Source organism: Callithrix jacchus, chromosome 22, assembly GCF_049354715.1.
Source record: "Callithrix jacchus isolate 240 chromosome 22, calJac240_pri, whole genome shotgun sequence".
Taxonomy (NCBI): domain Eukaryota; kingdom Metazoa; phylum Chordata; class Mammalia; order Primates; family Cebidae; genus Callithrix; species Callithrix jacchus.
Genome location: NC_133523.1, coordinates 17759992 through 17778489, shown reverse-complemented (window position 1 = coordinate 17778489; position 18498 = coordinate 17759992). Strand labels below are relative to the sequence as shown.

The following is an 18498-nucleotide window of genomic DNA, read 5'->3' as shown; positions in this document are numbered from 1 at the left end:
GAGGCTGAGGCAAGTGGATCACCTGGTTCGAGACCAGCCTGGCCAACATGGCGAAACCCCAACTCTACTAAAAAAAAATACAAAAAAATTAGCTGGGCATGGTGGTGGACACCTGCAATCCCAGCTGCTCAGGAGGCTGAGGCAGGAGAATTCGGGAGGTGGAGGTTGCAGTGAGTGAATATTGTACCACTGCACCCCACCTGGGGGACAGAGAGAGACTAGGTCTCAAAAAAATAAAGGGGACTGCCCTTTTTGAAGGCCTGTCAGCTCACTGGATGCCTATGCCAGCCAAGGAGGAGGCTGACATCCATGCCTCCACTTTACTGAGGAGGAAACTGGGACAGCGGGAGGGTGGAGGATCAGCTCAAGGTGGTGGGAAGGGCCCGGCACAAGCCTGCAGATTCTTCCCAAACAACAGAGGGAGAGGGCCCAGGCTGTAGCCATCTTACTGCTGGGCCGTGGGCAGGAATTGGTAACTGCTTGACGGGGGTAAAGGCCACCTTTTCAGAACACCCTGGGACTGTTTAACCCTAGGGAGGGAGGGTGAGGGTTTCTGTTGAGGATTTAACTTCTGTCCTCCGAAAAGATATGTCCACGTTCTAATCCCTAACTCCCAAGAAGGCAACCTTACGTGGAAGCCGGGCCTTTGCAGATGTAATAGAGTTAAGGTAAGGTTGTATTGGGTTAGGGTGGGCCCTAAATGCAGATGGGTGTCCTTATAAGAACAAAAAACAGGCCAGGCACGGTGGCTCATGCCTGTAATCTCATCACTTTGGGAGGCCAAGGCGAGCGGATCACCAGAGGTCAGGAGTCTAAGACTAGCTGGGCCAACATGGTAAAACCCCGTTTTGACTAAAAATACAAAAAAATCAGCCAGGTGTGGTGGTGTGTGCCTGTAATCCCAGCTACTCAGGAGGCTAAGGCAGGAGAATTGCTTGAACTGGGGAGATGGAGGTTGCAATGAGCCAAGATCATGTCACTGTACTCCAGCCTGGGCTACAGAGCAAGACCCTGCCTCAAAAAAAAAAAAAGAAAGAAAGAAATAAAGAAAGAAAAATACACACAGAGAAGGCCACGTGATGACAGAGGCAGAGATTGGAGCCATGTAGCCACAAGCCAAGGAGCACCAGGAGCCCCAGAAGCTGGAAGAAGCAAGGAAGGATCCTCCCTGAGAGCCTGTGGAAGGAGGGCAGCCCACCCACACCTTCACTTCGGACTTCTGGCTCCAGGATTGTCAGAGAAGAAATTCCTATTGTTTGAGGCCACCTGGTTTGTGATGCTTTCTGACGGCAGCCCCAGGAAACTCATATAGATTCAAAGTGGAATTCATTGACTGACTGACTGATTATCTCTCTGGTTAGCCAGGCTGGTCTCAAACCCCTGACCACAAGTGATCTGCCTACCTTGTCCTCTCAAGGGATTATAGGCATGAGCCACCGTGCCTGGCCTCTAAATGGACTTTAAAGAAGTATTTAAAAAAATCTATTTAAAAAGCCCAATTTGAGTATAGTGGAGCAGACCCGTAGTCCCAGCTATTTGGGAGGCTGAGGCAGGAGGATCGCTTGAGCCCAGGAGTTTGAGGCCAGCCTGGGCAACACAGAAAACCTCATTTCTAAAATAAATCTAAAAAGAAAAAGAAAAGAAAAACCAATCTGAAGTGTGGTTTGGGGCCATGAAGGAGTAGATGACCGCCTGGCAGCTTCTCTATCACATGGGGACAGACAACACTTACCTTGGAAGATGATTTTGGTTCGGTCCAGAGGGGCTACTGCTGTTTTGGCAAGGGCGCCAGCCAGGGCCCCAGACAGCAGGGAGCTGAGCACTTGCCTGTGGTCACGCTGCAACAGAACACGTGATCGGAGGTCAGAGGGCAGGGGTGCTGCTCTGCAGAGGACCTTGCCCCAGAAGTGCCTTCCTTACACCCTCCAGGTCAGGGCCAAGGGATGCACCCCACCCTGAGTGTGTTGGCCCTGCTCGGTCGTGGGTGATCTGTGGTGGGTCCACCAGCCACAGAGCCCACTGGGGACACAGTGAAAACTTTCCAGGGTGACAGGGACCATCCACATTGGAGGTGAGGTGTGCCAGCTTCACGTTCTCAGAGACAGGCTCACAATAGGACCGGCCCACCTGCGAACTTCAGTTCCCACTATGGCCCGTGTGCCCCTGACTACAGCACTGTGGCATTTTAGGTATACAGGGGCTAGAAACAGGCACTGGGGACTGCTGGGGTTGGGGGGTTGGCAGTGGGTGTCAGGCAAGCAGACCCTGACTGTGCCAGCGTGTCCCTTCCCACAGCTTCCAATCAGGAGTCCGGAGGTTGGCATCTGTGACTCTTCATCCAGCACAGGTGAGGGGGTGACAGCGACACTGATGATGGCTGCCAACCCGTGTCAACTGCTCCCATGCCAGCCTGAGCCAGTGCTTTCCAGAGTCCTCTGGGGCTGCCCGAGGCTCCTGCTCCCCCACAGCCCTCCCTCCTTCCCTCGAAGGTCATGCCGCACTGGAGCGTGTCCAAGCCCTATGGGATCCACAGGGCACCACCTGCCCATCAGGTTGGAGTTCCCATTTCTCCCGCTGACTCGGCCACGGGACTCTCACTGAGAAGTGGGGGAGAGCATTCTGGAAAGTTCTGGATGGGAGGTGCTCTGATCTTTTCTTGCCCTGTATAGTGCTTTGGTGTCTGAACACAATGTGGATAGGCAGGTTGTTCAGTGACTCCCAGGAATCTGTGAAGTCCCACTGGGCGTGGGCATCCTGAGGGGCCTGGAGACCCACGGTGTGAAGTTGGAGTATATACAAGGCCCCTCCCGCCCCCATGGTACACTGGTCCATGCAGAGAGCCAGATGCCAACAGAATCAGACTAATGCAAATACAGCCACCCATTGGGAAGGTGCCATGAGGAGGTGGCTCGCTGTTCCGTAAGAACCGGGTAGGGGACGGTGAGAGGCTGAGCTTGAAAGGATGAGGTGCAGGTCACGTTGGGGGGTGTAAGTCATAGTATTAGGTGGGGAGGAATGAACACTCAGGCTGGGGTGAGGAGAAGCAGGGAGCCCTGGGGGACCACAGGGGGGGCAGATTTCCTGGCGCAGGGAAAGGGAGGGGTCCCAGAGAAGAGAAAGGAGATGGGAAAGAGCGGTGGGTGCCAGACCCCACAAAGCATGGCAAGGAGGCTGGTCTTTGCCCAAAGAAATGGGCTTCTTTTTTTTGTGGTGGTGGGGGGAACACAGTTTCACTCTGCTGCCCAGGCTGGAGTACAGTGGTGCAATCTCAGCTCATTGCAACCTCTGCCTCCTCAGTTCAAGAGATTCTCCTGCCTCCGCTTACTGAGTAGCTGCAATTACAGGCACATGCCACCATACCTGGCTAATTTTTGTATTTTTGGTAGAGATGGGGTTTCACCATGCTGGTCAGGCTGGTATCGAATTCCTGGCCTCAAGTGATTCGCCTGCCTCAGCCTTCTGAAGTGCTGGAATTACAGGTGTGAGCCACTGTGCCTGGCTGAAATGGGCCATTTTTTAATACGACCAGAGTGGGGCCGGGCACCGGGGCTCACATCTGTAATCTCAGCACTTTGGGAGGCCAAAGTGGGTGGATCACCTGAGGTCAGCAGTTTGAGACCAGTGTGGCCAACATGGTGAAACCCCATCTCTACTAAAAATATATAAATTTGATGGATGTGGTGGCTCAAGCCTGTAATCCCAGCACTTTGGGAGGCCAAGGTGGGCGGATCATGAGGTCAGGAGTTCAAGACCAGATTGGCCAATATGGTGAAACCCCGTGTGTGTGGGAAAAACCCAGCAGGTGCTGAGGCAAGGGTCTGAAACCTCAGCCTGTTCCCATATTAATATTGAATTAGAAAATAATTAGAAATATAAGCAAATAGTTATTCCTATATGTAATCATTTAGTTATTCACATATAATCATAAAGATATATTTACTCAATATAACCTTGTAATTTTACTAATGATTATCGGTAATGAAGCATGGAACTGAGGTGACATTGTGAACAACATCTGTCATGCCCACATAAGGGCTGCTGGAGGGCGCCTCGGCTGTGCAGCAGCGCCAGTGCTGGGAAAGCACCCGCTGTTTAGCCAGCTAGAGAAGGAGACGTTTAAAATGACCGAGACGTCTCCTTCCTGGGAGAGTTAGGAGAAAACTCCGCTTCTCCAAGCTCTTGTGGTAGGCCTGTCGGCTGTCAGGAAGGCCTGCACACATCCAGGGGCTTAATTGTCTCTATGTGCTGCTGTGCTTCAGTGGTCACATTCCATGTCTACTTTCACGTTCTGCTTCTGCACCTGGTTTCTCTTTTTCTCAGAAGATAAGAATTAGTAATAGATGTAGGGTTGTTGGACCCCACGGGGCTGGGGGGTGTCCCTTATGCTGTGCTGAGGTACAGGATCTGAGAAGTAAAGAGACAGGACACTGAAGAACTGGTGAAGAGTATCTGGACTCGGAGGGCCATGCCACCTATGAGCAGACAGGAGAGGCCTGAACTCGCAGAAGGGTCTGTATTTATTAGGTGCAGGCAGGGGGAAGGGTCGTAAGTGAGTTCATCATCTATAGGCTTAGTGATAGGGCATACATAATCACGTGAGTCACAAGTGAGGGGGACACCCCATTATGTCACCTGGGTGGAGAGTGGGGCTGTGCCGTGCACAGTAGTAGAGGGTCATGTACAGAAAAGGGGTCCACCCCCATTAGGTCACCGAGGTAAGGAGGTGGGCTGTGTGCAACAGGTGTCGTGCACAACACTTCTTATCTGGGGGCTGGAGACTTCACAGGATTTCTAATAGGATACCGTAAGCCAATGCAGTAGGAGCTGACAGACTTGTGCTCTTCTCAAGATATTTATGGGAGGATGATTTGAGCTAGCACAGAAGCGACAAAAGACTGACAGGGTGTACAGCCCCAGTCACTGGTCACACCAGAGGGGTTCTTCTCCCTCGGTTACTTCCAGGATCTCAGGCCTGAGGCCCACTTTCCACAGGAACTACAGCTCCTTTATCAGGAGGAGAGGCTCTTGCTCCAAGCCTGCCATACAGCATATGCCCTTTCAGGCAGGGACACCACCGTCTGGGTCTTGTCCTGGTCTGGCTGTTTCCCATGTACTGCTTCTGTTCTGTGACTGCTCTAGGCATTCCTCCTACTACAAACGACTATGTGGTTATATGGAAGGATTCTATAAATCAGCACTAAATGTGTCAGTACAGCTCCAACTACAATACCTATATGATTACATAGAAAGATTATATAGAACTAAGTATGCTGGGTAGCAGTGCTAAGTATGTTTATATAAGGTAGATATAAACAAGAAGTGAGTTGTACTTAAGGCACTAATTGTGCCTGGGGTCTGCACAGTTCTCCTTCCTCGGCGACCATGGGGGTTGTCACCCACAAATAGTAACATAAATGTGAATGTCCTTGATATTTTTGACAAGTATGTGAAAAGCACTGATGCATTAAGATTTCTCCTCGCCCTAACTCCAAGACATATGATTTGCTTGACCCTATCACTGACCACCAATGATTTGCCCTACCTGCCCTGCCCCCTGCTTTGTACTCAATAAAAGTCAGAGTGTCCAGGCACTCGGGGCCACTGCCAGACTCTGCACTTTGGCTGGCAGTGAACCCCTGGGCCCAAACTCTGTTTTGTCTTTCTCGGTGTTTTGTGTCTTTTATTTCCACAGTTTCTCATCTCCACACCTGCAGTGAGGGGCTCACAGGACCCTGTAGGGCTGGACCTTACACCCATGTCTACTTAAAAATATAAAAATTAGCCAGGCATGGTGGCGGGCACCTGTAATCTCAACTACACAGGAGGCTGAGGCAGGAGAATCGCTGGAACCCGGGAGGCGGAGGTTAAAGTGAGCCATGACTGTGCCACTGCACTCCAGACAGGGTGACAGAGCGAGTCTCTGTCTGAAAAAATAAAAAATAAAAATGGGACCAGAGTGAAAGTGGCTCCTGCAGAAACCCAAGATAGATATGATGGAGGCTGGAGAAAGGGAAGGGATGTGGGGGCACTTCTAATGTATAACACGCAGCCAAAGTCAGACTGAGCAGGGCTGCCCCCACCTCCAGAGTTTGCTCAGCTCAGGGGGTGGCCCAGGGCGAAGGGCTGGGCCTGAGTCTGTCCACACCTGGCCTGAATCCCAGCTCTGCCCTGACTGAGCTCAGGCAGTGGCTGACCTCTTTGGTCTCCTAGACCTCATCTTTGAAATGGCAAGGTGCCAGCTCTCAGATCCTGCCCCGTGTGTCCTGGACTACCCAGCAGACTTGCACCCACAATACCATTCCACAGAACACAGCCTCCTTTTCCTCAATGCCCCCAGGGTCCCCTCTACCAGCTGCGCCCTCCCCTCCCCGGAGGGACACATAGTACAGCGATTTTGTTTCCGAGGCTGAACTTCGCCATGGGGTTTGGTCTTCTAGCTTCTCGGAGGCCTGTCTCTGGGGACCACTGCCTTTTCTGGGACACACAGCAAGGGTGCAAACGTCTGGTTCCATGGGTTTTGAAAAATGTGGGTGCTTGGTGGTGATCCCAGCAGCAGTCCAAGGCCTTCCCAGCTCCGGGCCAGTTTCTTCTCTGTGAATCAGTTGGACCAGCTGCTCCCCTCTGGAATGGGCCTCTGTGTGCCAATGGAATACTCCATGGAGAGTGCCTCCCTGTGCCCTGCTGGAGACACAGTGTTCCTCCACCTCCGCCATTAGGTGGTTACCTCCTATCAGTTTGTGATTTTGTTTGTTTGTTTGAGATAGAGTCTTGCTCTGTTCCCCATGCTGGAGTATGGTGATGCAATTTTGGGTCACTGCAATCTCTGTGTCCTGTGTTCAAGTGATTCTCCTGCCTTAGCCTTCCCAGTAGCTGGGATTACAGGCACGCACCACCCTGCCTGGCTAATTTCTATATTTTTAGCAGAGATGGGGTTTCTCCACATTGCCCAGACTGGTCTTGAACTCCTGAGGCTCAGGTGATCCACCCACCTCAGCCTCCCAAAGTGTTGGGATTATAGGGCTGAGCCAGCGGGCCCAGCCAAGTTCTTAACATTACAATGTCAACTCTGTTGTTTGTTTGAGATAGGACCTCACTCTGCCACCAGACTGGAGTGCAGGTGCATGATCACAGCTCACTGCAGCCATGACCTCTTGGGCTCAGGTGATCCTCCCACCTCAGCCTCCTGAGTAGCTGAAACCACAGGTGTGTGCTACCACACCCAGCTAATTTTTTATTTTTTTGCAAAGACGAGGCGGACCAAGAGCGACGTTGTCGGGACCTGCCAGCACAGAGGAGAATGGCCATGTATGTGGGTGTGATGCCCAGCGAGTGACCAGCACCGCTGCATTTGTGTGTGTGGTTTGGCAGCCACTGCTGCCTCAAGCTTGTCCATGTGGCAGGATCCATGCTGCAGAGCCCCTCCTCTCTGGCGTGCAGAGGAACAGCTGTGTCCAGGTGTTCTTCCAGCTCTGTTGGGACCTTCACTAAACTTCGAGGCACGTGCCTGCCCTGTGCCTCAGTCACCTGGTGGTGACCCCAGTGAATAAGTCCTCCCAGCTGCCTGCTGCTCTGAGGTGTCACCTGGAATCCGGGGAAAGGTCGGGAGGCCCAGAAGATGACGCCACCTCAGTCTTTGATCCCGTGGACTTTGAAAACTGCCTGTGTGGGTGGCCTGAGTTGGGCCCTGGGAGTGCGAACAGTTTCTGTGTGGGGCTGAGTTGGTCTGTTTTTTGGGGTTCAGGACTTAGGAGCCAGTGGAGGTTCTGGTTTCTATGGTGAACAACAGGGCTGATGCAATTGCTTTGACAGAATACCTTTCCTTCAGTGGAATTGTGGACTTATGAGGTGAACTTGGAAACACAGGGTGAAGCCCAAGCACGCCCACCTCCTTCGGCTCTCGGCATTTGGCTAATACTTTTTTTTTTTTTTGAGACAGGGTCTTACCCTGTCACTCAGGCTGGAGTGCAGTGGCACAATCTCAGCTCACTGCAACCTACACCTCTTGGGTTGAAGTGATTCAATTGCCTCAGCCTCCCAAGTAGCTGGGATTACAAGTGTGCACCACCACACCTGGCAAATTTTTGTATTTTTATTAAGTACAGGGTTTCACCATGTTGCCCAGGCTGGTCTCAAACTCCTGGTCTCATGTGATCCTCCCATCTCAGCCTCCCAAAGTGCTGGGATTACAGGCATGAGCCACCGCACCTGGCCTTGGCTAATTCCTTAGTGTTTGAAAATCTGAGGGAGAAAAAGGGTTTCCAGGACACATCTGACACTTCAGGCTTCCCACCCAATGCCTGGCGCTGGGTGAGGTTTGGGTCTCTTACCAGGTGGCTGGGCTGGCTGGATTCACATCACAAGCAGGGCATTTGGTGAAATAGAGAGTAGCTGGCATCCTCCACTCACCACCTTACAGTATCTAGGGCCGTGGGAGCAGAGAAGCCCCCACCGCTGTTCTGCCCTCACCCCAGGTGGGCAGGGGTACCAAAATGCACATCGTAGGTGCAGGGTGATTTGTGACTGGGCACATGGAACACAGGAGAGGGAGCCCTGAGCCTGGGGGGAGGGGGTGGGGAGGCTAGGGCCCCAGGAGAACACACATCCTGAGAGGCCAGGTACTTGCCTTTGATGAGACAGACGAGGAAAGGACAGCCTCAGCATCCTCACGCAATCGCACTGGGCCTTCCTTCACACCATTACCCATACCAGGCCTGCTCGGGACAGTGGGAGACTCAGTCCTGGAGAAGTAAGCAGGGCTGTTAAGATACGGTTAGACCCTGAGAGATGGTGGGTATCCCCACCAGCCTTTTCCTATCCTGGTTGTTGCCCATGCTTGTCACAAACTCCTGGGCTAAATCGATCCTCCCGCCTCAGCCTCTCAAAGTGCTGGGATTACAGGCATGGCCACTGTCCCTGGTTAGCTCCCATGCTCTAAAATCATCCAGTAAATGAAAACGCTTTACTGCAAAATGAGGATGCAGAGGCCCCAGGGCAGGCACCAGCGCTGATGAGTGATGCTGTACAAAGTGTCCCCGGGATTCTGCTACACACTGCCCCCAAAGATAATGGATAATAGTGAAGATGGGCCCATGGGCGCTGGCTCTGGGAGAAAGAGCTGCTTTGAAGATGGAGCTGGAAAGAAAGGATGAGCCTGGAGCATGTGGAGGTGCCAGCCATGGACGGCATGCTCAGAAACAGAAACCAAAGCAGATGAGTGTGGTGAGGGGGTCACGGGCACCCACTGAAAGAGCCCCTGATGGCCAAATCTAGGACAGTTTGAGTGGAAATGGGGAAAAAAAATAAAGCAGTCACGGACGAAAGCCTGAACTATACAATAAATAACCGCGAGTCCATATGATATTTTTAAATGACAGAATAAGTAAGTATAAGGCTAAGCACAGTGGCTCACTTCTGTAATCCCAGCACTTTGAGAGGCTGAGATGGGCAGATTACCGGAGGTTAGGAGTTCGAGACCAGCCTGGCCAACACGGTGAAACCCTGTCTCTACTAAAAATACAAAAGTTATTGGGGCCTGGTGGCGCACACCTTTACAGGCAGCAAGATTCTCCCTGCCTCTGGGTGACAGAGCGAGACTCTCCCTAAAAAATACATACATACATACATACATACATACATACATACATACATACATAGCATGCTAAAGCAAAGGAAGCCTGGAGAAAACCAGCAGTTTCTGGGACATGCCAAGTTCACATGTTTGTTGTCTATAGCTGTAAGAGTAGCTCAGTACTCTGGCTCCTCTTGGTCCAGGACCTCCAGAGCACATGGTCCCAAGGGGCACTGTGGAGGGTGGCTTCGAGCCAGCATGGCTGCACCCAGAAGCTGCATGCAGAGGGGCAGGGCAGGGCGCCGGCAGCCCCAGTTTTCAGGGAGCCCACTGCCCTTCTTAGCAGAGTGTACCCTGACCCTGGCTCCCTCCCCTCTCCTCCTGGAAGCAGGGTGTCTGGGCCATGCTTAGGCAAAGGTCTTCCTTCCTCCAGGGCCTGTCTCTGCCTCTGCATGTACCGGTGAGAATGGGGAGAAGCCGCAGGCATCCACACAACAAAACAGTGGCTATTGGCTGGGTGTGGTGGCTCAGACCTATAATCCTAACTGAATCCTAATCCTCACTGAAGTTCGAGACCAGCCTGGGCAAAATGGCAGAAGCTTGTCTCTACTAAAAATACAAAAATTAGGCAGGCATGGTGGTAGGCACCTGTAATCCCAGCTACCCAGGAAGCTGAGGCAGGAGAATCACTTGAACCTAGGAGGGGGAGGTTGCAGTGAGCTGAGATCGTGGCACTGCACTCCAGCCTGGGTAACAGAATGAGACTCCTTCTCCCAAAAGCAAACAAACAAACAAAAAGAAAAATCAGTGGCCACTGTTCAGAGATCCCTTTGCCCCATGCTCTGGAATCCTCCCAGCCTTACCTGAGGAGTCTCAGTTCAGCTTCACAGCTGGGGAAGCTGAGGCAGTGTGGGTGTTTGCTTGAGGCCACAGCTACCAGCTAGTGCTGGCCTAGCTGGGCTGAGGACAATGGTGACAATCAGTGCCACTAATGACCGGGGCACTGTGGTTCCTCTTTAGCCCCCTGGCTGAGGTGCTGTTTCCCTACTCTGCAGACGAGACCCAGGGAAATTTGGCCACGTCAAAGAACAGAGGGAACTCAGGCCCCAGCGTCGGACTCCAAAGCCACAGCTGGGTCCTTCTCCATGGAGCCTGGCCCCCAGCCACCAAGGTGAGTCTCAGCACGATTTCATCAAGCACTCTAGAGGACCATGTACCCCCTCCTTTTTTTTTTTTTTTTTTTTTTGAGATGGGGTCTCGCTATATTGCCCAGGCTGGTCGAGAACTCTTGGGCTCAAGTGATCCTCCCATCTTACCTCACCTGCCCTAGTTGGGATCACAGGCGTGAACAACCTTGCCCTGCCCATGTGCCCTTACTCAAGACTTTGCTTAACCTAAAGGAACAGCCAGTTCCAGAGGCATAGGAGGGCAACGTCCCCCAGATGACCCGCACCCAGAGCTCTTGGGTAAGGTGGTTCAGCCAGGTGCCTCTGTCAAGTGGGTATTCCCCATCCCCTACTCTATTCTTAGGAAGCAGCCCAGCCTGATGGGATGGGATGGGTTAAGGTCCACCTCCTGGAGGGGGAGCATTGATGGATAGGACTTGTAATTATTCCACAGGGATGGCAGTCTCTCCTCCCTCGTTTATTTTTCAGTCATTGATTCTTGTCTGTGTGGCCCTGTGGATACTCACTTTGCACTCTCCATTAAACCCAAATGCTCTGTGACCCTCGGGGCATGTGATGCTAGACATCCACCTCCGGAGGTGAAGAAGCTGGTTTGGGGAGGGACTGTGGGCGGAGATTTCACTATGACAAAGAGGTTGCCCCAAAGACTCAGGTGGCCGGAGAAGGTGAACTGGACATACCTATGTCCATGAAACTATGGGCCCCAAACCTGACTGCAGATGCAGAGGGGAGGCAGGGCCTGCGGTGGATGTGGAGAGGGAGATAGTGTGTGCAGGGCTCCGGAGGTGTTTGCAGCGGCATGCTGGGGTGGCGGGGTGTGGGCAGGTGTGTGCAGGGCCCAGAGGTATATTTAGAGGCAGCTGGGTGCAGGAGGTGCATGCTGGGGCAGTGGGGTGTGGGTATGCAGGAGTGAGGTACCCTTTCACTTTTTCTGGGGCTCTCTGCCTCTTGCCCAGGCTGCACCTCTGCTGTGTCCTCACTGCTCCCATGACTTCCCTCTACAACACTCATTCACTGAGCTGGCCTGGCCTGGTGCCTGTGCAGTGAGTGACGAGGGGTTTGCCAATTCAAGCCTTTGCCTGGAGGAAAGAGGAGCCCCAGAAGAAGCTGAATAACACGACTGAGCAGGGCGGGGCAGGAGGCCAGAGAGCCGAGGCTGGAGGTCCTGAAACCCTCTTGTCCTGACATTTGGGGTGACTGTCCTGGAAAGGGGAATCTTAAGGACCACCATCATGGGCTATGTTGGGGTGAATACTGGGCCTCAAAGATGTCTGCACCCTAAACCCTAGACGCCGTGAATATGCGACCTTACATGGCAAAAGGTACTTTTTAGATGTGACTAAGTTGAGGGTCTTGAGATGGGGAAGACTGTCCTGGATTACCTGGATAAACCCAGTATAATCACCAGGGTCCCTATGACGGGGAGGCAGGAGAGGCCAGGTGCCTCACACCTTGTAATCCCAGCACTTTGGGAGGTGGGAATATCGCTTGAGGCCAAGTGAGACGAGCCTGGGTAACACAGCAAGATCCCATTTGTACAAAAAAATTTAAAATTAGGCCGGGCGCGGTAGCTCAAGCCTGTAATCCCAGCACTTTGGGAGGCCGAGGCGGGTGGATCAAGAGGTCAAGAGATCGAGACCATCCTGGTCAACATGGTGAAACCCCATCTCTACTAAACAAAAAATTAGCTGGGCATGGTGGCGTGTGCCTGTAATCCCAGCCACACAGGAGGCTGAGGCAGGAGAATTGCCTGAACCCAGGAGGCGGAGGTTGCGGTGAGCCGAGATCACACCATTGCACTCCAGCCTGGGTAAGAAGAGTGAAACTCCGTCTCAAAAAAAAAAAAAAAATTAAAAATTAGCTGGATGTGGGAGTCATGATGGCTTAGGCCTGTAATCCCAGTAGTCTGGGAGGCTGAGGCAGGTGGATCACCTGAGGTCAAGAGTTCGTGACCAGCCTGGCCAATATGGTGAAACCCCATCTCTACTAAAAATACAAAAAAAAATTAGATGGGCATGGTGGCACGCGCCTGTAGTCCCAGCTACTCAGGGAGGCTGGGGCAGGAGAATCACTTGAACCCAGGAGGCAGAGGTTACAGTGAGCCAAGATTGAGACACTGCACTCCAGCCTGGGCTACAGAGGGAAACTCCATTTCAAAAACAAAAAAATTAGCGGGCTGTGGTGGCACATTCGTGTAGTCCCAGCTACTTGGGAGGCCAAGATGGGAGGATGGCTTGAGCCCAGGAGTTGGAGGCTGCAGTGAGGTGTGATCATACCACTGCACCTCAGCCTGGGTGACACAGCCAGACCCTTTCTCGACAAAAAAAAAAAAAAGGCAAAGTGCGGTAGTTCATGCCTATAATTCCAGCACTTTGGGAAGCTGAGGCAGGTGGATCAGTCAAGGTCAGGCATTTGAGACCAGCCTAGCCAACATGGAAAAACCCTGTCTCTACCAATAAATACAAAAATTAGCCAGGTGTGTTGGCGCACTCCTACAGTCCCAGCTACTTGGGTGGCTGAGGCACGAGAACTGCTTCAACCTGGGAGGTGGAGTTTGCGCCACTGTACTCCAGCCTGAGTGACGGAGCAAGACTCTGTCTCAGAAAAAAGATAGAGGCAGGAGAGTTGGAGGCGATGTGAGTGCGCTCTGCTGCTGGCTTTAGAGGTGGAGGGAGAGGTCCTAGGGGGATCGAAGCTGGGAAAGGCAAAGACACACAATCTCTTCTGGAGCCTCCAGAAGAAACCCAGCCCTGCACTCCCATTTTAGAATCCAGACATCCAGAACCAAAAGATGATAAAGGTGTTGCTTTACGCCTCCACATTTGTGGTGGTTTGTTACAGCGGCAACAGGAACTGAACACAGGCTGTCGCAAGGAAAGAGGAGCAACTGGCCCAGTGGCCAGGTGAGTGACAGGAGGCAGACATCAGGCCAACATCCAATAACCAGACTCTAGAACTGCCAGCCCTTGAGGGTGATCTCTCCCATGGCCATGTGTACCCAGACTTGCAACCAGTGACCAGGTGATCAGGCCGGCCTCCCTGAGGGGCAGTGTCCAAGACATAGCAGAGCCACATTCCAGGCACAAAATGCAAAGGCCCTGGGGCTAGTGAGAGAGGGAGTGGGTCTCCAGGGACGGAGGGTCACTCAGCTGAAGGAGGGAAGAGGACAGCAAGGCAGGGAGGTCAGCGGATACCTCGGGACCACTTGGGTGACAGCGTGGGGCCTGGATGGTGGGCTTCGGTGGAGCGAGGTGGCAGGCGTCTCAGAAGCCTGTCCAGGTTCTGCCTGAGACCCAGAGATGGTGAGGCCATTTCCTGGGACAGGGAGGCTTGGATGGGTTGGGGGAGGAAGCCCCAGTTCCCCTGGCATCCTCAGTTGCATTCTCATCTTTGTCACTATAAGGGATAGGTGGTTTTCACCCACCAGCCCCCACCTCAGCTTCCAAAGCGAGAAGAGGTCATCAGAACTAGTGGTACCACCTGAGTGTCTCATGACGCTGCCAGGGACACTATGAAGACAAGTCATGAAATATGCCTTCATTTATTTAAAAACAGAGAAGCCAGCTGGTGTGGAAACAGCTTGTTTCCCGGTTCTGTTATTGGGTATCACTTCTCATCACCCGCTGCCAGGCTGGTCATACTGGTCATCCCTGTGGTTTCTTATGGTCCAGTGCTGGAAAGTCACCCCAGGGCCACTTGGGACATCCTACAGAAATGTGCCCCAGTGACAAGTCTTCGGGGAGAGAATTTCTCCCTCCCTCCCCCCCTCCCTCTCTCTCTCTCTTCTTTCTTTCCTTCCTTCCTTCCTTCCTTTCTTCTTTCTTTTCTTTCTTTCTTTTTTTTTTTTTGAGAGCGAGTTTCAATCTTGTTGTCCAGGTTGGAGTTCAGTAGTGCAATCTCAGCTCACCACAACCTCCACCTTCCGTATTCAAGCCATTCTCCTGCCTCAGCCTCCCCAGTAGCTGGGATTACAGGTCTCAAACTAAGCTGATGCAATCTGCCCACCTCGGACTCCCAAAGTGCTGGGATTACAGGCATGCACCACCATGTCCAGACTTAATTTCTTCGTTTTTTTTGTAGAAATGGGGTCTTGCTATGTTGCCCAGGCTAGTCTCAAACTCCAGGCTTCAAGCAATCCTCCCACCTCAGCCTCCCAAAGTGTTGGCATTACAGGTGTGAGCCCCACACCTGGTTTGGGAAGGACCTATTTCATCAGTAGAACCCTGTGTCCCTAAGCCTGGTCCAAAGGAAGGAAGAGGATGCTGTACTTATGGGTGAGACCCCCTCCTCTTCCCTCCTTCCCTTCTGGTTTCCTTCCTCATGGGTCCAATGGTGGGGGGTGGGGCTGTTCTCTCCCTAAAACGTCACTCCTAGGGCACAAGCAGTGCCCCTTTACCCTCAGTCACCTGCTTAGGAAACATTTCTCTTTGTAAGCTTGAAGGCACATTCAAGCCCGCTCTGTTTTTCACCAGGTGAGCACTCTCAGACAGGTGTCTCAGCTCCCAGGACCTCGGCTTCCTTGTCTGAGAGTTGGCCTCACCATTCCACCCCAGCGCCGGCTGACAAGCCTACACACACGGAACACGCTTTCTCCTGACTCCCATCCTGCCAAGCATCTGGCTAAAACCTGCCAGGCAAGCACTTGGAGAAACTGGCACCTTTGTATGCTGGGAATGTCAGATGGGGCAGCCATTGTGGAAATCAGCCTGGAGGTTCCTTCACAAGTTACCATTATGGCCCAGCAATTCCACTCCCAGGCACAGAACCAAAAGGTCCACACAAAATAATTGTACATGGGGCTGGTCATGGCGACTCACACCTAAAATCCCAGCACTTTGGGAGGCTAAAACAGGAGGATGCTCGAGCCTAGGAGTTCAAGACCAGCCTAGGTAACATAGTGAGACCCCAGCACAACTGAAATAATAACAACAACAAAACTAAGATGCTCCTGGCAGCAAGGTTCACAACAGCCAAAAAGTGGAAGTAACCCAACTGCTTGCCAGCAGATGAATGGGTATACAAAATGTTCACACAATGTAATACTACTCAGCCATGAAAAGGAATGAGGCACTGATCCATGCCACAACATAGATGAACCTCAAAAACACAATACTCATAGAGAGGCCAGACACAAAAGGCCACACAGTGTGAGATTCCATTGATATGAAATGCCCAGAACGGGCAAATCCATAGAGAATGGAAGCAGATTGGTGGTTGCCAGGGAGTGGAGGGTGTGGAATGGGGAGTAACTGCTAATGGGGATGGGATTTCCTTTTGGGGTGATGAAAATGTTCTGAAATTGGCCAGGCATGCTGGCTCACGCCTGTGAACCCAGAACTTTTAGGAGACTGAGGCAGGCAGATCACTTGAGGTCATGAGTTCAAGACTAGCCTGGCCAATATGGTGAGACCACCCCATCTATACTAAAAATGCAAAAATTAGCTGGGTGTGATGGCGTGTGCCTGTGATCCCAGCTAGTCAGGAGGTTGATGCAGGAGAATCACCTGAACCCAGGAGATGGAGGTTGCAGTGAGCCAAGATCATGCCACTGCACTCCAGCCTAGGCGACAGAGCAAGACTCTGTTTTAAAAAAAGAAAAGAAAATGTTCTGAGATCAGATAAAGGCAGTGGTGGCACAACACTGTGATTGTACTATATACCACTGAATTGCTCACTCTAAAAGGCTAACAATGGCCACTTTTAAGCTATGTGCACTTTGACACACGCACAAAACCTGCCCAGGTTCCCCCCAGCCCTGGGAGGCTCTTCTCTGCAGGATCACAGGGGTAGGAGCCTGGTACACCCTGGCAATGTTCATGACCTTGTGTCTCCCTTTCCTGATGGATCCTTCCCTCCCTGCTAGGTTACTTGGAATCAGATTAGCTGCTGGACATTCACATGTCACTCCCTGTGTGTACGTGCACGGCATGCTCACCGTGTACATGCTCTGGGGAGGCACACCCTCACAGGCTCAGTCGCTACTGCCAATGACGCAGACGTGGATGACCATGTGCAGAGTCTATGGGGAGGAGGGACATGGGGTGGGAGAAGGGGGTCTGTCCTGGGAACTGGAAGAAAAGGGGTACACCAGGGAGAGAGAACAGCAAGAAGGAAGAACCCCAAGGCTGGTGTGAACTCAGACTGACCAGGGAAACAAACGGGCTGAGGCTGCATCAGGCACAAACACCTTCATGCTGAATGCACCTGAGCCATCGCAGGCTGTGCTTGCAGAAAGATACAAAGTACACCCACTGCCCTACGCCAGCTGGGTCTCCCACCTCCAGACCTCTCCTTCCGCCCAGTGCAGCCAAGATTCCTGCAAGCCATGCCTACCACAGAGGCCTCTCCCCCCAGCCTCCCCATATACAGCCCTGGACTTTGAAGACCTGCCCAGCAGCATATGATGGCAATGAGGAGCACGCTCTGTGGACAGCACTGAAGACCACCCAAAGGAGAAGGGGAACACACATGTGGTCTATCCCATGATGGGATGCTATATAATACCAAAGAACAAACTGCTGCTACATGCGACAACATGGCTGGAACACATAGACACACCAGTGAAGGGCAGACGCCAGACACAAAAGGTTGGGTATCAAATGACTCTTTTTTTTTGAGTCGAGGTCTCCCTCTATCACTCAGGCTGGAGTGCAACGGCAAGATCTTGGCTCACTGCAACCTTTACCTCCCAGGTTCAAGTGATTCTCTGGCCTCAGCCTCCTGAGTAGCTGAGATTACAGACGTGCGCCACCACACCCAGCTAATTTCTATTTTGTTTTATGTTTTGAGATGGAGTCTCGCTCTGTCACCCAGGCTGGAGTGCAGTGGCATGATCTTGGCTCTCTGCAACCTCCACCTCCCGGGTTCAAGCAATTCTCGTGTCTCAGCCTCCCCAGTAGCTGGGATTACAGGCTGGCCAATTTTTGTATTTTTTTTTTTTTTTAGTAGAGATGGGGTTTCGCCATGTTGCCAGGCTGGTCTCAAATTCCTAACCACAAGGGATCTACCCGCCTCAGCCTCCCAAAGTGCTGGGATTACAGGTGTGAGTCACCGCACCTGGCTGAGAACACCTGTGGAAGGTCTTAGCAGTGACGAAAAGCCTGGAGGAGGCACTGAAGCTCTGCAGTTGGTCCACTCGCACAGTGGTCATCCCCGCTGAGGACAGCATTCTGGGAAACCACTCGCTCTGCTCTCCAACACTATCCTCTGATTGACCCCAGGGTGACCCAGGTGACCATGATCAGGTAATGAGACTTCACACTCCCCTAGGTTCAGGGTGCTGGCCCCAAAGACTGAGACCTGGGACTTTTAAGGGAACCATCGGGCCGGAGAAGTCCTCTTTCTTTAGAGGAGGGGAAGCCAGTAGGGTGTGAGGCTGCAGGGCATCGTTGGCACAGAGTTAGGGGGCAGAGGAGGATATCTGCAGGCTAGAGGGATCTGGAACCCAGTGGTGCAAAAGCACATGGACTTTGTTGTCATGGAGTCCGGAAGCACCCTATCCGGTTCAGCCAGCGCGGATGAATTTCTGTCACTGGTAGCTGCCACAGTCCTGACTCATATGCTGTGCTGGGGTAGATAGCTCATTCTCTCCTGGCCCTGCACAGTATTTACGACCACAGATGGCAGTGTCCCACAGCTCCAGGAGGCCCAGCCTTGCTGCATTGACCCTAGGTACCTTTCACAAGTACCTAGGACGTCAGTGCTTTCTAAAGTGGGATTCAGGTGTCCCCACTAGGATGACAA

At 52.4% G+C, this 18498-nt stretch overlaps 1 protein-coding gene across 2 annotated transcripts in view; it reads right to left on the bottom strand.

The window, feature by feature from the left end:
* The window catches only part of SLC25A42 (solute carrier family 25 member 42), a 38023-nt gene that overhangs the window by 8573 nt on the left and 10952 nt on the right, over positions 1–18498 (bottom strand). For both annotated transcript variants that reach the window (XM_035283958.3, XM_008987545.5), the window contains exons 2-3: positions 8624–8738; positions 1733–1838 (exon numbers count right to left, since the gene is read on the bottom strand). In XM_035283958.3, coding sequence (XP_035139849.1) covers positions 1733–1838; positions 8624–8704 — 187 coding nt within the window. In that variant the 5' untranslated portion in view covers positions 8705–8738. The remainder of the gene's footprint in view (positions 1–1732; positions 1839–8623; positions 8739–18498) is intronic.